Here is a 19,029-nt window from a genome sequence, read left to right on the forward strand (position 1 = left end):
CTCAGTAGTTGTGGTGCTCGGGCTTAGTTGCTCTGCAGCATGTGGGATCTTCCCGGACCAGGACTCGAACTCGTGTCCCCTGCATTGGCAGGCGGATTCTTAACCACTGCGCCACCAGGGAAGCCCCCTGTATTCTCTTAAAAGCTTTAAATGCATGTTGTCAGTTGCTAACCACCAAGCAAATGATCTCCCTAAGACTGGAACACCAAAAAGGGAATTAAAAAATATGACCAACTAAAAAACTGCGAGCCTGAAGTCGTGACCTGTGAATACCACAGAGATTCAGCCAAAAAACCTTCATGACCTGTGAATGTCACAGTAAAAGCTGTGATGAGAAGTTCAGACTGATAGCTGGTAATGGTGCCAATGCCTTAAATTTTGATCACATCTCTCAGTTAAACTCAGTTTCAGTTTGATAACAATTCTTGGGCAGGAGCATCTGGGGAGAAGATTTGGAGGGAAACTGCTGCACTAAAGGAGAAGGGTGGGTGGAAGCAGAGAAACTGAGCTCTAGAAAGAGTTGAGGAAGTAGGGGAGGAAAAATAATTCTCCCCCACCCTTTGAGGTTCTTGGTTGAGTAAATAATAAAAGACAGATTAAGAGGAAAAAAGAAACAGACGTTTAACAACATGTATACTTCCTGTATACACGGGAGATACCCAGGAAAACTAAGAGTTTCTAGACATTTAGTAACCCTTCTCTTCCTGGTATAGAGAGGTACCTTACAAATGGACATTTCCCTTATAAATGTAAATATCTTTTACAAAAGCATAACTTCTACTCACTTTTCAGAGCTTCTCCCCTGTCTGCTGCTTCTTAAAAATAATCCTTATGCCAAAGAGGCATATTTTGAGGTGTCAAGTTCTGCTCCCCTCCAGGGAGGACAAGCTGCCGGAAACAGGCCTGCACTGCCAAGGTGCAGTGGGATCCTGTGAATTCCTTCATTTGCCCACCTAGCTGGAAGGAGGGTCCACAACTTCCAGAGGGTGCTCCACCAGGGACCCACAAGTACTTGTTCATTCATTCAAACAGGCTTTGTTAAGCACCTATCATATGAACCAGAAGCGTGTGGTAAGCGCAGGGACGCGGTAGTGTGCAGAACCACGGCGCCCTGCCTTCAGGAAGGTCACTGCCTGGTGGAGGAGACGTAAATTAATCAAACAGTCTCACAACTTCGTGTGAAACTACAACAGCAGACGTTTTGAGAGTAAACTTCTGGGAATATGAGATGTGGAACAGGGAAGGCGATTTAAGCTTAGAGCTGGGATAGGGTTTTTCACTTCTCCAGGTACCAGCGCGAGGAGGGAGTGGTCCTGCACCCGGAAGATCAGTGCTTCAGAAAAGCCAAGCCTGGGTTGGGGATGGGGGTGTTGGAAACGTCCTCACAGTTGCCCGCGGGGCCCGGAGGCGGCGGTCCCTGGGCCGCGCGGGAGTTGGAGGTGGGGCCGAGGGTCCCAGGTAGCGCGAGGGCCGGGCGGGGAAACGGAGGGGGCGCGAGGGATGAGGGCTGCCGGAGGCTCGGCGGCTTTGGCCCGCTGGCCTCGCGCCCGGCCCCGCCTTGAGGGGGCGCTGCCTCCTCCCGGGCGGCTGGGGGCGCTGCGGCCGAGCGGCGGGGGGCGCTGCCTCCTCCGGGACGGCGGGGGGCGCTGCGGGCCGGGCGGTGGGGGCGGCCCGGGCCGGTGCGGCGAGCGGCGCGGCGGATGGAGAGTCTGGCCGCGGCCGGCGGCGCCGCCTCCTCGTCGGGCCGGGCACGGCGGGCCGGGGCCTTTGTGTGAGGCGGCGGCGGCGATGGTGCTCGAGCCCCGCGGAGCCGGGTAAGCGCGGCCCGGCCGAGGGCTGCCCCGGCCGAGGCCCGACCCCCGTCCCGGCCTTTCTCTCGCTCTCGCTTGGCTCCCTCCTGCCCGCTCCCCTCGGCCGGACCTATTCTCCCCGGCCGCGCGCCGACCCTGGCCGGCCCCGCCGCCTATCCGCTCGACCCCTGTCCGGACCCGCGCCCCGCCGCCACCCCCCGTCCCCGCCCGAGGTCGCCCTGAGGAATTCCGCCGGTGTTTGGGGAGGGACCGAAGTGCTCGATGCCTCCCAGATGGAGTGCCCCAGCCGGATCCAACGCCCTTCCTCTCGGATTCGACCCTCCAGAGGGGAGACGGCGGCGCCGCGGAATTGTTGGGGTGCCTTCTCCGAAGTTCCGAATCCGTCCCCTCCCACTGCCCGCTCGGGCTTCCCGGTGCCCGGACCTACTGACCGCTGATGTGTGGCCACCAGGGCCCGGGAGATGCTTGGCTGGTACCCAACAATGCTCAGAAGCTTCCTGGGCCCCAGAAAAAGTTGGGAGTTAGTCGAATGTGGTGAGGTGAAGAAAGGGTCTGTGTTGCCCAGGGCGAGTCGTGAGGCTGAGAGAGAAGGCAACTAGTTTGTCTTCTTTCTGGCGTGCAGGACTCAAAAAGGGGAAGAAGTGGTACTGAGCAAGTCTTTAGGAGTTACCTATGTAATTAGATGCCTTCTTATGGTATCAGGTATATATCTCTTACTTCTAGTCAACATAAGCATAAATCATGAAAAGGGTGGGAAGAAGAATTGAAGCATATTTAGGTAATATTAAATGCCACAGTTGTATTCTGCTTTGCTTTACTTCTCTGGTGTCTGAGTGTCTTAACTTCATCCACAGCATACAGAGAATGTGATAGAGCAGTATCCGAATGGCTCTGGACTATGGAGAGACAAGAGGGGAGACAGGTAGCATAGGTAGGGAGAGATGGGAACTCAAGAATAAGCAAGAGATTTATTTACAGCCTGAACGATCACAGCAATGATAGGAAACTAAAAGGTAGAGCATCCTTATCTTTTCCCCAACAGCTAATGGAGATTGATAATTGTGTTCAAGTATGTATATGGCATTTGGCATCATAAGGGAAGAGAATATACTCAGTGAGATAGGAAAGCCTGGATTCAGGAAGAAATTAGGAATTTAATATGAGAAAAATTTGAACCAGTTGCTCTGGTAATGAAGTATAAGATTGTGTCGAGAGGATGCTTCTGGCTTGGCTTTAAGGCACTAGCTTCTGTCCAACCAGGCCTACAGCTTCTCTTACTGACTCTTAAAGACCAACCCATCAGATTTTTTTCAATACTTTTGGATTTTGTTGTGACAACTCTTGTTTTGGGGGGTATGCAGGGAGAGAGGTCACTGCCCCGTCACTTTTGCTGTCCTTGCCCCGAGCAGAATGGAGCAGGTGTCTGTCCATTCACTCTTGCTCTCCGCCCGGGGCTTGGAAACATGCAGACTGGTGGCATTTCGTCCTGTGGAACTCCTCACCGGCAGGGGTGTGTTTGGCCATCCACCTTTTCCTTTTGCTGTCCACAGATTAACCGTGCTGATAAGGAGGCAACGTCATAGGAGCTGCTAAGATGGGCATGAGGATCAAACTGCAAAGCACCAACCACCCCAACAACCTGCTGAAGGAACTCAACAAGTGCCGGCTCTCCGAGACCATGTGTGATGTCACCATCGTAGTGGGGAGCCGCTCCTTCCCAGCCCACAAAGCCGTGCTGGCCTGTGCAGCTGGCTACTTCCAGAACCTCTTCCTGAACACTGGGCTTGATGCTGCCAGGACCTATGTGGTGGACTTCATCACCCCCGCCAACTTTGAGAAGATTCTGAGCTTTGTCTACACGTCAGAGCTCTTCACGGACCTGATCAACGTTGGGGTCATTTACGAGGTAGCTGAGCGTCTGGGTATGGAGGATCTCCTCCGGGCCTGTCACTCCACCTTTCCTGACCTGGAGAGCAGTGCTGTGGCCAAGCCCCTGACCAGCACCAGTGAGAGCCACTCCAGCACCCTGAGTTGTAGCTCAGCAGAACCAGCCCATCCCCTTGGAGAACTCCGGGGTGCGGGGGAGCACTTTGGTCCTGATCGAAACTATGCATTGCCTAGTGATGCTGGAGGAAACTATAAAGAGGAAGAGAGAAACGTTACCGGTGACACTAACCATAGCCTGCCTCTGCCGCAGCAGCCACTGCCGCCAAAGACAGAAGACCATGATGCCCCTGCTCCGTTCACGCCCGTTCCCAGTGTGGTGACCCAGCCAGTCCTAGGCACTGTCAGCATGGGCGTCCAAACCAGCACAAGCTCATGCCAGCCATACAAAGTCCAGAGCAATGGAGACTTCAGTAAAAACAGTTTCTTCACCCCTGACAATGCAATAGACATCACCACTGGGACCAACTCCTGTCTGAGCAATAGCGACCACTCCAAAGACCCGAGCTTTGGGCAGATGGATGAGCTCCAGCTGGAGGACCTGGGGGATGATGACTTGCAGTTTGAAGACCCCACCGAGGAGATAGGCACAGCTGAGGAGGTGATTGAGTTGAGTGATGACAGTGAGGACGAGCTGACTTTTGGAGAGAGTGACAACCGAGAGAATAAGGCCATGCCCTGCCAGGTATGCAAGAAAGTTCTAGAGCCCAACATTCAACTGATCCGACAGCATGCTCGGGACCATGTGGACCTGCTGACCGGCAACTGCAAGGTCTGTGAGACCCACTTCCAGGACCGAAACTCCCGGGTGACCCATGTTCTGTCCCACATTGGTATTTTCCTCTTCTCCTGCGACATGTGTGAAACTAAGTTCTTTACCCAGTGGCAGCTGACTCTCCACCGACGGGATGGAATATTTGAGAACAACATCATCGTCCACCCCAACGACCCCCTGCCTGGGAAGCTGGGTCTCTTTTCAGGGGCAGCCTCCGCAGAGCTGCAGTGTGCCGCCTGCGGGAAGGCATTGGCCAAAGATTTCCACGTGGTCCGGGGCCACATCCTTGACCATCTGAACCTGAAGGGCCAGGCCTGCAGCGTCTGTGACCAGCGCCACCTCAACCTCTGCAGCCTCATGTGGCACACACTCTCCCATCTCGGCATCTCAGTCTTCTCCTGCTCTGTCTGTGCGAACAGCTTTGTGGACTGGCCTCTCCTGGAGAAGCACATGGCTGTGCACCAAAGCCTGGAAGACGCCCTCTTCCACTGCCACTTGTGCAGCCAGAGCTTCAAGTCAGAGGCTGCCTATCGCTACCACGTCAGCCAGCACAAATGCAACAGTGGCCTTGACACACGGCCTGGTTTTGGGCTACAGCACCCAGCTCTCCAGAAGCGGAAGCTGCCGGCTGAGGAGTTCCTGAATGAGGAGCTGGTGCTGCAGGGCCAACCCGGGAATAGCAAGTATAGCTGCAAGGTGTGTGGCAAAAGGTTTGCCCACACGAGTGAGTTCAACTACCACCGGCGGATCCACACGGGCGAGAAGCCGTACCAGTGTAAGGTGTGCCACAAGTTCTTCCGAGGCCGCTCGACCATCAAGTGCCACCTGAAGACGCACTCGGGGGCCCTCATGTATCGCTGCACGGTCTGTGGCCACTACAGCTCCACCCTTAACCTCATGAGCAAGCACGTCGGCGTGCACAAAGGCAGCCTCCCGCCTGACTTCACCATTGAGCAGACCTTCATGTACATTATCCATTCCAAAGAGGCCGAAAAGAACCTGGACAGCTGACTGGCTCCCAGCAGAGCCAGGGGGAGCTCCCAGGCAGCAGCCAGGACGTTGGTTTTCTAATGGCTGTTGGTCCCTCCCCAGCCGAAGTTACAGTTTTGCCTTGCTAGGAGTTCTGTCCTGTCCTGTGTTGAAGAAGAAGAAAGAAGAAATAGCACATGAACACTGTTACTGTTTTTGAGAAGCAGGCCCTATCATGTTTACCTCCTTACCTGTTCTTGCCCATGGAGGGCTGTGTTTTTGATTCTTTTGAGGCTGGTTTTGGGATCTCGTCAGGCAGTTGGTGTCAACTAGATCCCCTTCCCCAGCCGCTCGAGTTTTAGTTTACTGATAGGTTTTATGCTGCTAAGAATCCAACCAACAGCCTCACTGAACGGAGGAGGTGGAGAGAGGTTTTCACCGTGGGTATTACTGCCAGACCTCCAACCGGGACAACCAGCTATGAGAGAGATTTTGGGAATGTGGTCATTCAGAAAAGACTAGTCAGCAGGGCAGCTCACCTCAGGTGCCAGTCCCAGCCCTCAGCAGGGGAAAGGTGTCAGGGATGGAGGGTCCTGCTTGTTCCATGGCTCTAATCTGCAGATTGGACAGTAAAATCTCTTGGCAGCTAGATCCAAACTGGGGACAAAGCTTTCTGTTTAGGTCAGAAGGCTTTGGGATGAATCCTTGCCAGCCAGAAGAGGTGTCCTGCAGTGCTGCCGGAAGTGGCAGCCTGGATGGACAGGAAGGGAGGTTTCTCTTTTCTCCTCAATTCCAAAGAAACACGATTTTATGAAGTGATGGCCCAGGACGTCAGGCCTTCCCTGTGGGCAGAAAGGACAGGGAGCCACTTTGGTGTAATCCTCTGTCATCTGGCCACGTCCATCGACCTTGAGTTTCCTGGTGGAGAGGTGGGGATGTCTCTGAAGCAGCAGCCTTGCCTTAATTTACATCCAGTCTCCCACCTAGAAGTGTGTTTGGCCTGTAGTGTAGATGAGAAGACCCCATGAGGTGGAGTGGTGGACTGTGAGCCCTTCAGGATTAAAGGGACCCGAGTAACTGGTGGTTTGTAGCGGGATGTGTGTCTGTCTGTCCCAGTCAGGTAACCTGTTTACTTTGTGCTAACTGGGCCTGAGCTTTGGCAGCTCACCTTTGACCTGCTGGAATTTATCCTGATCTGTCATTGCGTCGCCACCAGGGGGCGCTATTGACCAGCAGCTGGTTCAGGCCCTCCCTAGGTGACTTGGGAATGGGTCTGCCCAGTCCTGGGGTGCTGGTCGGCTCCATTCTTAGTTGCCTTTTTGAGGGGGTCTTACCCAAAGAAGGCTTGAGGGAGAGGGCCCTCGGATCTCGCATCTCACAAGGTGGCACCTCAGTAACCCATACTACCTCACCTGCTCAGGCGAGCTCTGGGGGTCCCTGGCCTCGGCCCTGATACAGCCCCTCGTGGGACTCAGCAGCACCCCAGGCTGTTTTACAAGCAAGTGGTTTTAATTAACTCACAAGGCCTTTTTGGACATTAATATTTATTTATTTTTGTTTTTGTATACATATTACCCAGCATCTCTTGGATAAGAGACTTAGGAAAATGAGCTTCTCCCCAGCAAGTAGCCATATTCCAGGGGACAATCCTGGCCAGATATTTGGGAAACAGGGGCTAAAACTAGGGGAGAACAGGTCAAGCCTTTAAACAAGCAAATTCTTTTCTTTCTCTCCAGAGAGTCTCTTGCAAAATAGACCCAGGGAACCATTTAGGTAATGGATGTAAATTCTAGAAAGTTGAGGCTTGTTAAATCCCTAGGCCTTCCATCCCCTTTCCATCCTGTGATTGAGTAGGTTGGGGACTGGGTTGAGGGGATCAAGTCACATGAAGGACCTTTTTGCATATTTTCTCATCCTTCCTAAAGTTGGGAAGCTATAATACGACATACAAGTAAACCAAAGCTCCGTCCCTGTTGGACCTGCTGCCTCTCTCCCCAGCCCTAAACTGATAAAGCCTCCGCGTTTGTGCGCATGGCTATCTGGTGGGGTGACCATTACATGAAGGGACTTGTCAAGTGGCCACCTTTCACCATCTGAATCCAACTAGTTAAATGTTCCCTTGGGACATTCTTGTCAGAAAGCAGTGCTGAGACTTTTCTTCCCTGACTGACTGCTCCCTTTCTTCCCACGCTGACCATTAGACGATTAAGAAGGAAGGTGTGTAAAAGACTACAGTCACCTATCTGCTAAGCTTTTCAAGCCTGAGTGGTTTCTCCCAGATTGTTGGGGAGGACTGAGTTTTGAAGGGCTGGATTTGAGAGTGGGGATACTCACTGGAACCCAGCCAGGTAGCTGAGAATGGATCAATATGCTGGAGAAACCCTCTTCCTTAACAGAGGATATCATGGTTGCTGGGTAGTCTGTATACGTAACCTGAAACTGTGAAGTTTTCCCCTTTTGCCAGTAAACCAAAAAGCAAATCCTTGAAACTTTGCCCCTGAAACACTAAACAAGAAACTGCACCCCCTGATCCTCCTGAGGCGAAGTGGTCAGCCAGGGTGGCCTGGCTGGTTGCAGTCAGACATGTAGTAGTAGCTCATGACATGTAGACATGTCAGTAGCTCATGAGGCTCATTGACCAAACCCTGTTCCCCTGCGTGTCGCCCATGTTCGCACCTCAACCCTTCCTCTGTTTGGAGTCATGTTTGCTGCCTCTGCCACCAGCTCACCCTTTTCTGCACTGTTTTACTTGAAACACTATATTGTGGCAAAGGGTGCTCTAGGATACCTGGTGGAAGGTATTAATTGTATTTTGAATTTAAAATTTTTTCAACTGTTCATTGGATTTTGTTGCCCTCTCTGCCCTGGAGCCCAGTTTAGCACTGTCTCCTGCTGTATTGTTCCAAAGTTCTGTTTGATCCTTGAATGTCTTTTCTTCTCCCTTTTCCCCCTTTTTCTTGTTCTGTACTCAGGACCAGCTACATAATTTACAGAGCCCATTGTTTAAAAGTTATTAAGAATTTCAAGATGGCGACTAGAGCATTAAAGCAAACACGAGGCCATTCCCAACTCTTTTCCTAAGGGAAAACGGTGATACTCTAATGGCACACTGTAAACAGCTGCTGTGGCCAGAGGAAGGGATCAGTATCCTGGTGCTCCTCTGGCCCATCCACGGCTCACTGATGCCACGGCACCTGCTGGGAAGCTCTGCTGTACCCTGGTATTTGGTCCTAAATTTTAAGACTCCGTGGAGTCTCTCTAGTTCATGGCTAGTTGGGAAGAAAGGAGGTGGGGGTGGGGGTCAGGAAATGGATAAAAATTCTTTCTGACTTTCTTCTGCTCTGTCAGTACCCTTTTGTCTCTAGGACAACCTTTGAGCTTAAATACCTTCTCCCCAGTCAGGTTTTGCTGCTGGTGGATTTTCTTCCTCTTCTGGCCACCTGCTGTGCCCTAGTCCCCAGACTACTCAACTTTGGAAGTGAATTTAAATTCCTTCATAGATGGGCATGAATTTGGTGGCATGGAAGTGGGCTGTGTGGAGAAATCTGCCCATCTGGGAGTCCCCACGTGTCCTTTTCCCTAAGTCCTGCGCTGAATGAATCAGGAAGCAGGGCACACAGCGTTGATTTCAGTGTGATAACTCATGGTAAACTTAACACCAGAATGAAAAGGAAACTTTTACCTTGGATGTTTCTTTAACACCCTTCCCCTGTCCAGTCCACCCTCCCCTCCCACCTCTACTAGCTAAATCTCTTTTGAAACCAAGAAAAATTGTTGACGTCTTAACTCCTTCCATTAAATTAATAAGTACTGACCTCCTAATATTTAAGTGTTTACTATCTATTGCTGTAAAGTTTTGTATATTTTGTAAACTTTTTTTCCCAAATAGTAGATGTCTAAAATCGTTGTACATCTGATTCTTTTATATTCCATTGTTCGGCACAAAGTGTGGTTTTTATTTAGAATAAAAAAAGGAAATTTGAAATGGCAATTCTTTTCTTATTTACTGTGATCGTGCTCATCCCTCAGAGTTCAGAGTATCTGGGCCATCACCCTTTCAGTAGCAGTATTCTGCTCAGCAGGTGCCAGAATTCTTTCAGGTAGCACATTTTCCTTTCCTGTAGCTGGAATTCCCCGGGCTTGACTTGATCTGTTTTTAGTGGAAAATTAACTCAATGGCCCAGCCTTTTCAGAGGGACCATCTCTGAGGGGAATCTTCTGTTGGCCCGGAGACAGCAGTGGGACTCTGCTAATGTCTGGTTGGACCAGAGATTTGGCCGCAGATTGTCTTGCCAGTGCCATTTAATTCACCATGACGTGATATGTCAGAGTGGAGAGAGGCAGATTCAGAGAGGGGGGCGGAGGTTTGGCATAATTTCATGAGGTTGGTAACAAATGTCCCCCCACAGAGAAGAGACAGACCTCTAGAAGTTAGGGTGCGATGTGGTCCATTTGGTCTCAGAGCACGCTGCTTGGGCCCAGGCCCCCATCAGTGCTCTGCAAATGTAGAGCAGAGGGCCTTGCTGCTGTCAGCACACCAGTTCTCCTCTCAGGCCCTAAGGAAGTATTTGTGCTGCCAGGGTGATCACTGGTTGCCAAAATGGAGTCCATGACAAGAGAAGGTGTTGGGAAAGTGGCCTCAGGTAATCTGGGGTGTGACAGAGATGTAAAACTGGGTTTCCTTGAGACAACTTCTGGACCCTGAGTCAGAGGGGTCAGTGATAAGGGCGTTGGATCTGGGCTGGGTTTTTATGTGGGCACAAGTGAGGAAAGTCTTTCTAATACATTCTGTGCATTGTTAGGTTCAACCCTTACTGCAGCACCAAGTCACAACCCAAACTCCCCTGGTTGAAAAAGTTTTCAGGTCTGTGCCACCAAGCAGCTGTTTGAAGCGTTAAGACTCTTAAAAAAAAAAGAAAAGGCCCTTTTTCAGGTTTGGGCCCAATGAGCAGGGGGAGTTAGACACAGATTTCCCACTGTACTCCTGACAAACGGGTTCATACACCGCTGGAGCACATGTTTAATGCATCTGGTGAATACAGTCTCAGATTTCTAAGTGCAGAGGAGATGGTGCTCCAGGTCAGCGAGTGGTTATTCCAAGTTAAACATTCCTGACATACTGAGCACTTGAGCAGGACAGAAGGTCTCAGTGACTGTGTCCACAAACCTTTCGTTCTCCACAGGCAGGATGGAGAGGCGGAGGGCTCGAGACTGGTGGGCTGGGACCTGCTCTTAGGCTTTACTTCAGTCAGAATGCTTCATGGACATGGTCCTAGTTTCCCAAACTGATAAATGAGCCCTTTCCAGAAGACCTCCGTGTTAACAAGAGGACTTCTTTTCCTGTCTATAGGACAAGTGTTAATAGAAGTTGCTGGACAGGAAAATTATGAGACGACTTGGCCAGGAAGAAAGAAGTCTGAGGGTGAGACCTGACGTAGGAGAACACCAGAACTCTGCCCTGTGACAGAATTGGAAGATTTCCACTTCCCCACCCCGTGCAGGGACAAAGGCTGAGGGACAGAGCACTTGTCAGTGCCTGCTGCTGCCTGTCGCGAAGTCTGCTCCCAGAATGGACGTCTTGATATTTTGCTATGATCTGGAGAGAAAGGGAGGGACTGAGGGTAGAAGTCTGGAAACCTGCTAGACCCAGAGCTGGGGGAAGATGGGCTACGAGGAGCATGGACTCTGGGACAGCTCCTCTGCTTTGGGGGGAGGGGATCAGGATGGACGAAGGGGAGAGTATCAGCAAGGAAATGGAGCCCTTTCCTGCATGGCGGGGGTGGAGAATCCTCGAGCCGGCCCAGCTGCAGGGTGCCTGTCTCAGACCTCAGCTTCACCCCGCCCCTGCTGTCCCCACCGCCCACCCCCTCCATTTATCATCACACTGAGGATGCACTGCTAGGAAACAGCCTGCTGAGGCCTCCTGGCTCCTTGGCCTCTGGCCTCTTGTCCCTGTAGCCTACATGTGTGCTAGAAGATCAACAAGCACAAACACAAAAGGAAAGTTGTGTGGGGTTCCTGTGGAGCTCACTCTTTCCGGCCAGGGTGGTTTCTGAAACGGGTGCGTCTGGTTTCTGCTGAGCATCTCTTTAGCTTCAGCTCCCTTCCCAGTCCCAGCTTGCAGTGCAGACTTTTTCAGAGATCCAGAGTCATGTCTGTCTCTATTCTTTATTTCTCCTTTTCCCCTGCGTGTCTCCCTTCGGCACAGGGACTGTGTGGAATGGTACAACGCCAAGGACCCGTTCCCTCTCCCTCCCTGCCTCCCACCCCGTTCCCCGACCTCAATATTTTAAGACATACTCAAAATTGGGCCATGAGGGCTCTGACCGTCTTCCCCCTGCCCCGCCCCTGCCCCCCTCCCCGCCCCCCCCCCCCAGATCTCTCACCTACACTTCCAGCTTTCTACTTGGCTGGTAGAGGAGACTGGAATCTTCCTCAGCTGGCTATAAGAGCCCGAGGAGCAGAGGTGGGTGGGGTGTCTGCTTCCTGGAAGTTCAGGCTTGGGTGGTGGTGGGGGCTGGCCGCAGGGCGCTGGATGCCCTCCTTGGTGATGACGATGGAATGCTGGGTGGAGGAGGAGGAGGAGGAGGAAGCATGTCTGCCCTCCCTGGCCTGGACCTTGGGAAGGTAATGGACCACAGCGTTGAGCAGCCGGCCCCGGAAGCTCGGGCTGAGAAAGTTGTACAGGATGGGGTTGACGACGCAGTGGAGCATGGAGAAGCAGTCAATGATGTCGTAGAAGAAGTAGAGCAGGTGGGCCAGATAGCAGTGGAGGGAGATGTGGGTCCCGTGCAGTGTGATCAGCAGCAGGGTCACATGGTATGGCAGCCAGCAGATGACAAAGACGGCAATGTAGGCACACACCAACAGGCAGTGGCGCCGGCCCTCAGGCTGTCCTGCCCGCCGAAGGCGGCAGGCCGTCAGCACGTTGAAGACCGCGATAAGAGGGAAGGGCAGCAGGAAGCCCAGGACGGTGGTGGACAGGGCCACCGCCAGGGCCCATGTGCTGTACGTTTCAAAAGGTGCCATGAAGAGGCACATGGGCTCAAAGCTCTCTACCAGCCGGATGTGGACCACCTCGGGCAGCGGGATGAGGGCCGAGAGGACCCAGACCCCGGCACACACGGCCCGCCGCCCTCGATGCTGGTGGCGCTGCCAGGAGGGAGAGGCGTTGGTGAGGGTGACGTAGCGGTCGATGCTGAGGCACACCAGGAAGAAGATGCTGCTGTACATGTTGGCAAAGTAGAAGTAGTGAGTGAAGCGGCAGGAGAAGCTGCCCCAGAGCCAGGTGTAGTCCAGCGTGACCTCCAGCATCCACACGGGCAGAGACAGGACGATGCCCAGGTCGGCGATGGCCATGTTGAGGACGTAGAGGCGCAGCAGCCCTGCACGGGTCGCCCCACGCCAGTTGACGCAGATCACCAGGAGGTTCTCCACCAGCCCGACCACGAAGACAGCCAGGTAGAGCACGAAGAGGGCCACTCGCTTGGTGCTCTCGCTGAGCTCCATGTGGCACTCGGGCAGGGTGTGGTTGAAGAAGTGGAGCAGTTCCGTCCAGTTGTGGATCTCTCCCGCCTCGCTGGCGGGCGCCACGCTGGGCCCCGTGGCCGACATGAGGACCAGCGAGTGCCTAGTGGGGAGAAGGGAGGGTTGGAAGAGAGAGGAGGCCTCGAAAGCAGCCTGGTGTTCCCAGGGTCGCAGGCCACAGGGGCCAGGAGGCTTCGGGGAAAGATCCTGCGTCTGAAGAGGCAAGAAAGGGAAGTGTAACATTCAAACCGTGAATAAATAGCACACAACTCACTGCTGGCTTTAACCCATGAACAGAAATATTTTGTTAAGGGGTCTCAGTGGTGGGAGAGACCAGAGGCCAAACGCTTTCTCCCCGGCCCGGCCAGTCCCGCCCTTCTCCAGCCCAGGTGGGCTCAACCTCCACTTCTCTCCTGGCGCTTCACCCTTTGGCCCTTTCACACAGGCCTTCCTTAGGGGCTCTTGCTCTGTCTTGCTGCTTGGGCCTTGTGTATGGGACACACATACACAAACACAGACACAGACACACACACCTCCAGTTCATCCCTGGGAACATCTGTGGATCATGCAGGAAAGCCAGTCGTCTCCAAACTCCACTGCCTTCTTCCCTGAGAGAGGGCAACACTCACCTGAGTTTCCCTGTTGGGAGCACCTCCGGTCCTGGAGGGCCGGCAGGTCTGGACTGCTGTGGAGCTGCGGGGAGGCTGGAGGGACTGTGGCCGTGGGGCTGGCTTTGCTGCAGGCTTCAGGGCCGCCCTTCTCATCCGGGAAGCAGTATCACTGGCTGAGGCTCTGTGGGAGAGGGTCGGGGTTTTTCCTGCCTTCCCCCAATCCAGTTAGAGGGGAAGTCACAGCGAAACATCCAGTGTAGCGGTGACAGGGAGGAGTCAGGCTGCAAGCGTTAAATTCCAGACTCCTGTGGCTGTGTGAATTTACCTCTTTAAGCCTCAGTTCTCTCCTCTGCAAAATGGGACAGCAATAGTATCTACTAATATGGGTGTCTGTGAGAATTAAATGAGCCATCAAAGTGACGTGCTAATGCTTTACGTATGTACGTATTTTCCACCCGATAAATGCGATTGGCATCCCACTCTCCCCTGTCTGTCTTGATACCTACTGAAGCAGAACGGGATGGGGGTGGGAGGGCTAAAATAAATCTGAAAATTATTCAGACGTAATCACTCTGGCTCTTTTGGTGAATGGCCATCCCTGCCATTCCCCCAGCCTTCACTTTGTGATCTGAGGTGAGAATCTGGAGAGAGAGGTAGACTGAATGTGGGTGGGGAAGGGGCTGTGTTGAGCTTCGGGGAGACTCCTGGATGGGAAGGGGAAGGAGAACAGCATTCTCCCCCCTACAGCTCATACTGCTCTGGCCACGTGTGGAGGAGAGAGAGAGGCAGAGAGAGAAGACAGACACCAGGATTCTCTCTCCCTCCAAGCCAAGGGGAAGGCTTGGAGCCCCCGGATTTGTGTTGTTGGTGAGCATCAAGTGTCAGCAGAGCGTCCTGCTTCTCAGAGCTCTTTCACCTCAGTTAGTCATTTGATCCCTGATGTACCTCTGTGGGGAGGGAGGATGGGCTTCCTTATCCAGAGACGTTCCCTGTCTCACACAAGCCACACAGCAGCAGCAAAAAGAGAACAGAACCGCCTGGAGCTGGGCCCATGTTTTGTAGGCTGTAGGGCCAGGGGTGTGCTGGCTGGAGGGGATTAAATTTAATCGAGGTGAAATCCCTATGACAACATTAACTATTTTAAAGTTTACAATTCAATGGCATTTAGTATTCACGTTGTTGTGCAACCACCACTTCTATCTAATTCCAAAATATTTTCATCACCCCAAAAGAAAACACCACACCCATTAAGCATGCAGTCTCAAGTCCCCTCTCCCCTCAGCCCCTGGCAGCCAACTGGTAACCACCCTTCTGCTTTCTGTCTCTGCGGATTTACCTATTAAGGATATTTAATATCAATCAAATCATGCGTGTGACCTTTGTGTCTGTTTTTTTTTCACTTAGCATAATGTTAAAAAAATTTTTTTATTGAAATATAGTTGATTTACAATTTTGTGTTAGTTTCTGGTGTATAGCAAAGTGATTCAGTTATATATATATATAAATATATTCTTTTTCATATTCTTTTCCATCATGGTTTATTATAAGATACTGAATATAGTTCCCTATGCTATACAGTAGGACCTTGTTGTTTATCTATTTTATATACAGTGGTTTGTATCTGCTAATCCCAAACTCCTAATTTATCCCTCCCCCACTGCCTTTCCCCTTTAGTAACCATACATTTGTTTTCTATGTCTGTGAGTCTGTTTCTGTTTTGTAAATAAGTTCATTTGTATCATATTTTAGATTCCACATGTGATATCATATGGTATTTATCTTTCTCTGTCTGACGTACTTCACTTAGTATGATAATCTCTAGGTCCATCCATGCTGCTGCAAATGGCATTATTTCTTTCTTTTTTATGGCTGACATATATATACACACACACACACACACACACACACACACACACACACACACATATACCACATCTTCTTTATCCATTCATCTGTCAATGGTGTTGGGTCTTCCTTTCTGTGCGAGGGCTTTTCTCTAGTTGCGGCAAGCGGGGGCCACTCTTCATCGCGGTGCGCGGGCCTCTCACTATCGCGGCCTCTCTTGTTGTGGAGCACAGGCTCCAGACGCGCAGGCTCAGTAGTTGTGGCTCACGGGCTTAGTTGCTCTGCGGCATGTGGGATCTTCCCAGACCAGGGCTCGAACACGTGTCCCCTGCGTTGGCAGGCAGATTCTCAACCACTGCGCCACCAGGGAAGCCCCATGCATCTTTTTGAATTATAGTTTTATCCGGATATATGCCCCGGAGTGGGATTGGTGGATCATATGGCAACTCTATTTTTAGTTTTATAAGGAAACTCCATACTGTTTTCCATAGTGGCTGCACCAATTTACATTCCCACCAACAGTGTATGTAGGAGGGTTCCCTTTTCTCCACATCCTCTCCAGAATTTATTATTTGTAGACTTCTTAATGATGGCCATTCTGACTGGTGTGAGGTGATACTTCATTGTAGTTTTGATTTGCATTTCTCTGATAATTAGCAATGTTGAGCATTTTTCATGTGCCTATTGGCCATCTGTATGTCTGTTTTTTTTAAGGAATTTTTATTTATTTTTAAAAATGTATTTATTTATTTTTGGCTGCGTTGGGTCTTCATTGCTCTGCGCGGGCTTTCTCTAGTTGCGGCGAGTGGGGGCTACTCTTCGCTGCAGTGTGAGGGCTTCTCATTGCGGTGGCTTCTCTTGTTGCAGAGCATGGGCTCTAGGCGCGCGGGCTTCAGTAGTTGAGGTGCGTGGGCTCGGTAGTTGTGGCTCGCAAGCTCTAGAGCGCAGGCTCAGTAGTTGTGGTGCACGGGCTTAGTTGCTCCGCGGCATGTGGGATCTTCCCGGACCAGGGCTCGAACCCGTGTCCCCTGCCTTGGCAGGCGGATTCTTAACCACTACACTACCAGGGAAGTCCCTGTATGTCTTCTTTGGAGAAATGTCTCTCTTGGTCTTCTGCCCATTTATTATTATTATTTATTAGTCATGCCATGCAGCATGTGGGATCTTAGTTCCCCCACCAGGGATCGAACCCATGCCCCCTGCATTGGAAGCACAGAGTCTTAACCACTGGACCACCAGGGAAGTCCCCTTCTGCCCATTTTTTGATTGGGTTTTTGTTGTTGTTGTTATTGAGTTGTATGAGCTGTTTGTATATTTTGGAAATTAAGCCTTTGTTGGTTGCATCATTTGCAAATATTTTCTCCCATTCCGTAGGTTGTCTTTTCATTTTGTTTATGGTGTCCTTTGCTGTGCAAAAGCTTGTAAGTTTGATTAGGTCCCATTTGTTTATTTTTGCTTTTATTTCTATTGCCTTGGGCGACTGACCTAAGAAAACATTGCTACAATTTATGTCAGAGAATGTTTTGCCTGTGTTCTCTTCTAGGAGTTTTATGGTGTCATGTCTTAACATTTGTCTTTAAGCCATTTTGAATTTGTGTGTGTGTGTGTGTGTATGGTGTGAGGGAGTGTTCTAACTTCATTGATTTACATCAATTAGCATAACATTTTTGAGGTTCATCTGTGTTGTAGCCTGTGTCTGTGCTTCATTCCTTTTTGGGGCTGAGTAATATTCCATTGCATGGATATACCACATTTTGTTTATCCATTGAAGGAGGGGATTTTTTAAAAGTCTGCTAATTGACTTTTTTAATTGTGGTAAAATAAACATAACATCAAATTTACCATTGTGGCTATTTTAAAGTATACAGTTCAGTAGCATTAAGTGCATTCACATTGTTGAGCAACCATCACCACCAACCATCTCCATGGAAGAGGATATTTTTAATTTTCAGTTTCCTTAAAGCCTCCTCTAGAAAAACTGTTTCTCTACTCATGACACTTCTGACACCAAATGTGTAGAGTTTTCTCCCCAAAACCAACCAGTTTTCCAACTCTCCAGACATCAATTGGGTGTTCTGTAATTTAATTCAATTCTGACACCAACCACCTGGAGTTAGTGTCCAACTCCACAGGTTTAAGGGCTCAGTCTCACAAGACGCTCCTCACTTTAGACGCAATCAATGGGTTCCCCTAGGTACCCACACTTCTGTCCAACGTGACTGCAAAGACAGGTGTTCCCACAACCCCCCTCCTGGCAATTTTGATAGTTTGCTGCTGCTTATGTTTACTGTTTTATTATAAAGGATACAAATGAACAACCAGATAAAGAGGTACATAGGGTGAGGTCTGTCCCTGTGGAGTTGGAATGCACCACCCTCCTGGCACTTGGATGCGTTCACCAACCCAGAAGTTCTCTGAACCTCATAGTTTAGGAATTTTAATGGAGGCTTCATCACATAGGCATGATCAATTATTAATTTAATCTCCAACCCCACTCTTCTTTCCAGAGGATGGTGGGAGTGAGGCTGAAAGTTCTAAGCTTCTAATCAAGGCTTGGTCTTTCCGGTGACCAGCCCCATCCTGAAGCCATCCTGGAGCCCACCAAGAGTCATCTCATTAGAACAAAAGACATTCCTATCACTCAGGAATTTCCAAGGGATTTAGGAATTCTGTGTAAGATGCTCCTATCACTTGCATCACTCAGGAAATTACAAGGATTTTAGGAGCTCTGTGTGAGGAACTGGGTCCAGAGACCAAATATTTATTATTTCACACTTCCACTCACACATCAGATCACTCCTAGGTCAAGAAATCTGTCATGATGAGCTGTGACGATGTAAAATTGTGTGTGTGTGTGTGTTTTGACAGGCTTGCGGCCTGTGGGATCTTAGTTGCCTGACCAGGGATCGAACCCAGGCCCCTGGCAGTGAAAGCGCCGAGTCCTAATCACTGGACCACCAGGGAATCCCTAAAATGTGGTTTTCTTTGATTTTTCAGCCAGTTCTACTCTCTCTGTTTAGGATCTCAGTTTCTATCCTATGGCTGTCTCTTTTCAGTTAAGGAGCCTTCTGAGAATTTTCACTTCCTTCTCTATGCCTTTGACCCATGCAGATGGAGGCTCTATTGGACCAAGCACCCTCCAGAAAAACCCTAGTTCTGGCTTCTATTCTCTCCACAGGGACCACACATTCTGACCCATGGTCATTTCCATTCCTCTCAAGACTGCATTTTAGTGGCTCAGTCCTGGGTCTCTGAATCTTCTACCCAGGACCTTTTCCCTCCCACGTGGAGACGTCACCCCTTGCCGCCTTACCTCCACCTGCTCCCCAGCCCTCCCCCCGCCCGCCCCCACCACCCAATGTGTATTTGCAGCAAGAGGAAGTGATGGTGGTTCCTTCTGGCAGAGGCACAGAGGGAAAGCTGCTCCCTCAGGAAAGAATGAGTGATAACTCTGCAGTTTTCATGTGGGTGTTTTTCTTTGGAGGGAGGAGGGAGGCAGCTGGAAAGAGAGACTGGAAGGAAGGGAAAGAGGGAGGGGCAGGAGCCC

General features: G+C 50.8%; 2 protein-coding genes across 5 annotated transcripts; one reads left to right on the forward strand and one right to left on the reverse strand.

Annotated features, from left to right (window-relative positions):
* The first annotated feature begins 1,708 nt into the window (after positions 1-1,708).
* Positions 1,709-10,940, forward strand: ZBTB39 (zinc finger and BTB domain containing 39). 2 transcript variants are annotated; one of them, XR_009702498.1, is made up of 3 exons: positions 1,709-1,814; positions 3,362-6,428; positions 10,850-10,940. XR_009702498.1 is itself a non-coding variant. In XM_061204834.1 (2 exons), the coding sequence occupies exon 2, from the start codon at positions 3,406-3,408 to the stop codon at positions 5,539-5,541; it is 2,136 nt and encodes a 711-aa protein (XP_061060817.1). In that variant the 5' UTR covers positions 1,709-1,814; positions 3,362-3,405; the 3' UTR covers positions 5,542-9,444. The 2 variants fall into 2 exon arrangements, 1 of the variants encoding a protein (XP_061060817.1); XM_061204834.1 differs by lacking the exon at positions 10,850-10,940 and having other exon boundaries at positions 3,362-9,444.
* Positions 5,381-13,850, reverse strand: GPR182 (G protein-coupled receptor 182). 3 transcript variants are annotated; one of them, XM_061204835.1, is made up of 3 exons: positions 13,656-13,850; positions 11,886-13,239; positions 5,381-5,663 (listed from the first exon to the last, which is right to left on the reverse strand). In XM_061204835.1, the coding sequence occupies exons 1-2, from the start codon at positions 13,788-13,790 to the stop codon at positions 11,935-11,937; spliced, it is 1,440 nt and encodes a 479-aa protein (XP_061060818.1). In that variant the 5' UTR covers positions 13,791-13,850; the 3' UTR covers positions 5,381-5,663; positions 11,886-11,934. The 3 variants fall into 3 exon arrangements, with proteins under 3 accessions (XP_061060818.1, XP_061060820.1, XP_061060819.1); XM_061204837.1 differs by having other exon boundaries at positions 11,886-13,129; positions 13,656-13,770; XM_061204836.1 differs by lacking the exon at positions 13,656-13,850 and adding an exon at positions 13,560-13,632 and having other exon boundaries at positions 11,886-13,129.
* Between the last annotated feature and the right edge of the window lie 5,179 nt (positions 13,851-19,029).

Source organism: Eubalaena glacialis, chromosome 11 (assembly GCF_028564815.1).
Source record: "Eubalaena glacialis isolate mEubGla1 chromosome 11, mEubGla1.1.hap2.+ XY, whole genome shotgun sequence".
Classification (NCBI taxonomy): domain Eukaryota; kingdom Metazoa; phylum Chordata; class Mammalia; order Artiodactyla; family Balaenidae; genus Eubalaena; species Eubalaena glacialis.

Coding starts and splice junctions, on each gene's coding strand:
- GPR182 (XM_061204835.1), bottom strand. CDS start 13,790: ATGAGAAGGGCGGCCCTGAAGCCTGCAGCAAAGCCAGCCCCACGGCCA. Junction 13,240..13,655: donor CTCCCAACAGGGAAACTCAG/GTGAGTGTTGCC, acceptor TTGCCTCTTCAG/ACGCAGGATCTTTCCCCGAA.
- ZBTB39 (XM_061204834.1), top strand. CDS start 3,406: ATGGGCATGAGGATCAAACTGCAAAGCACCAACCACCCCAACAACCTG.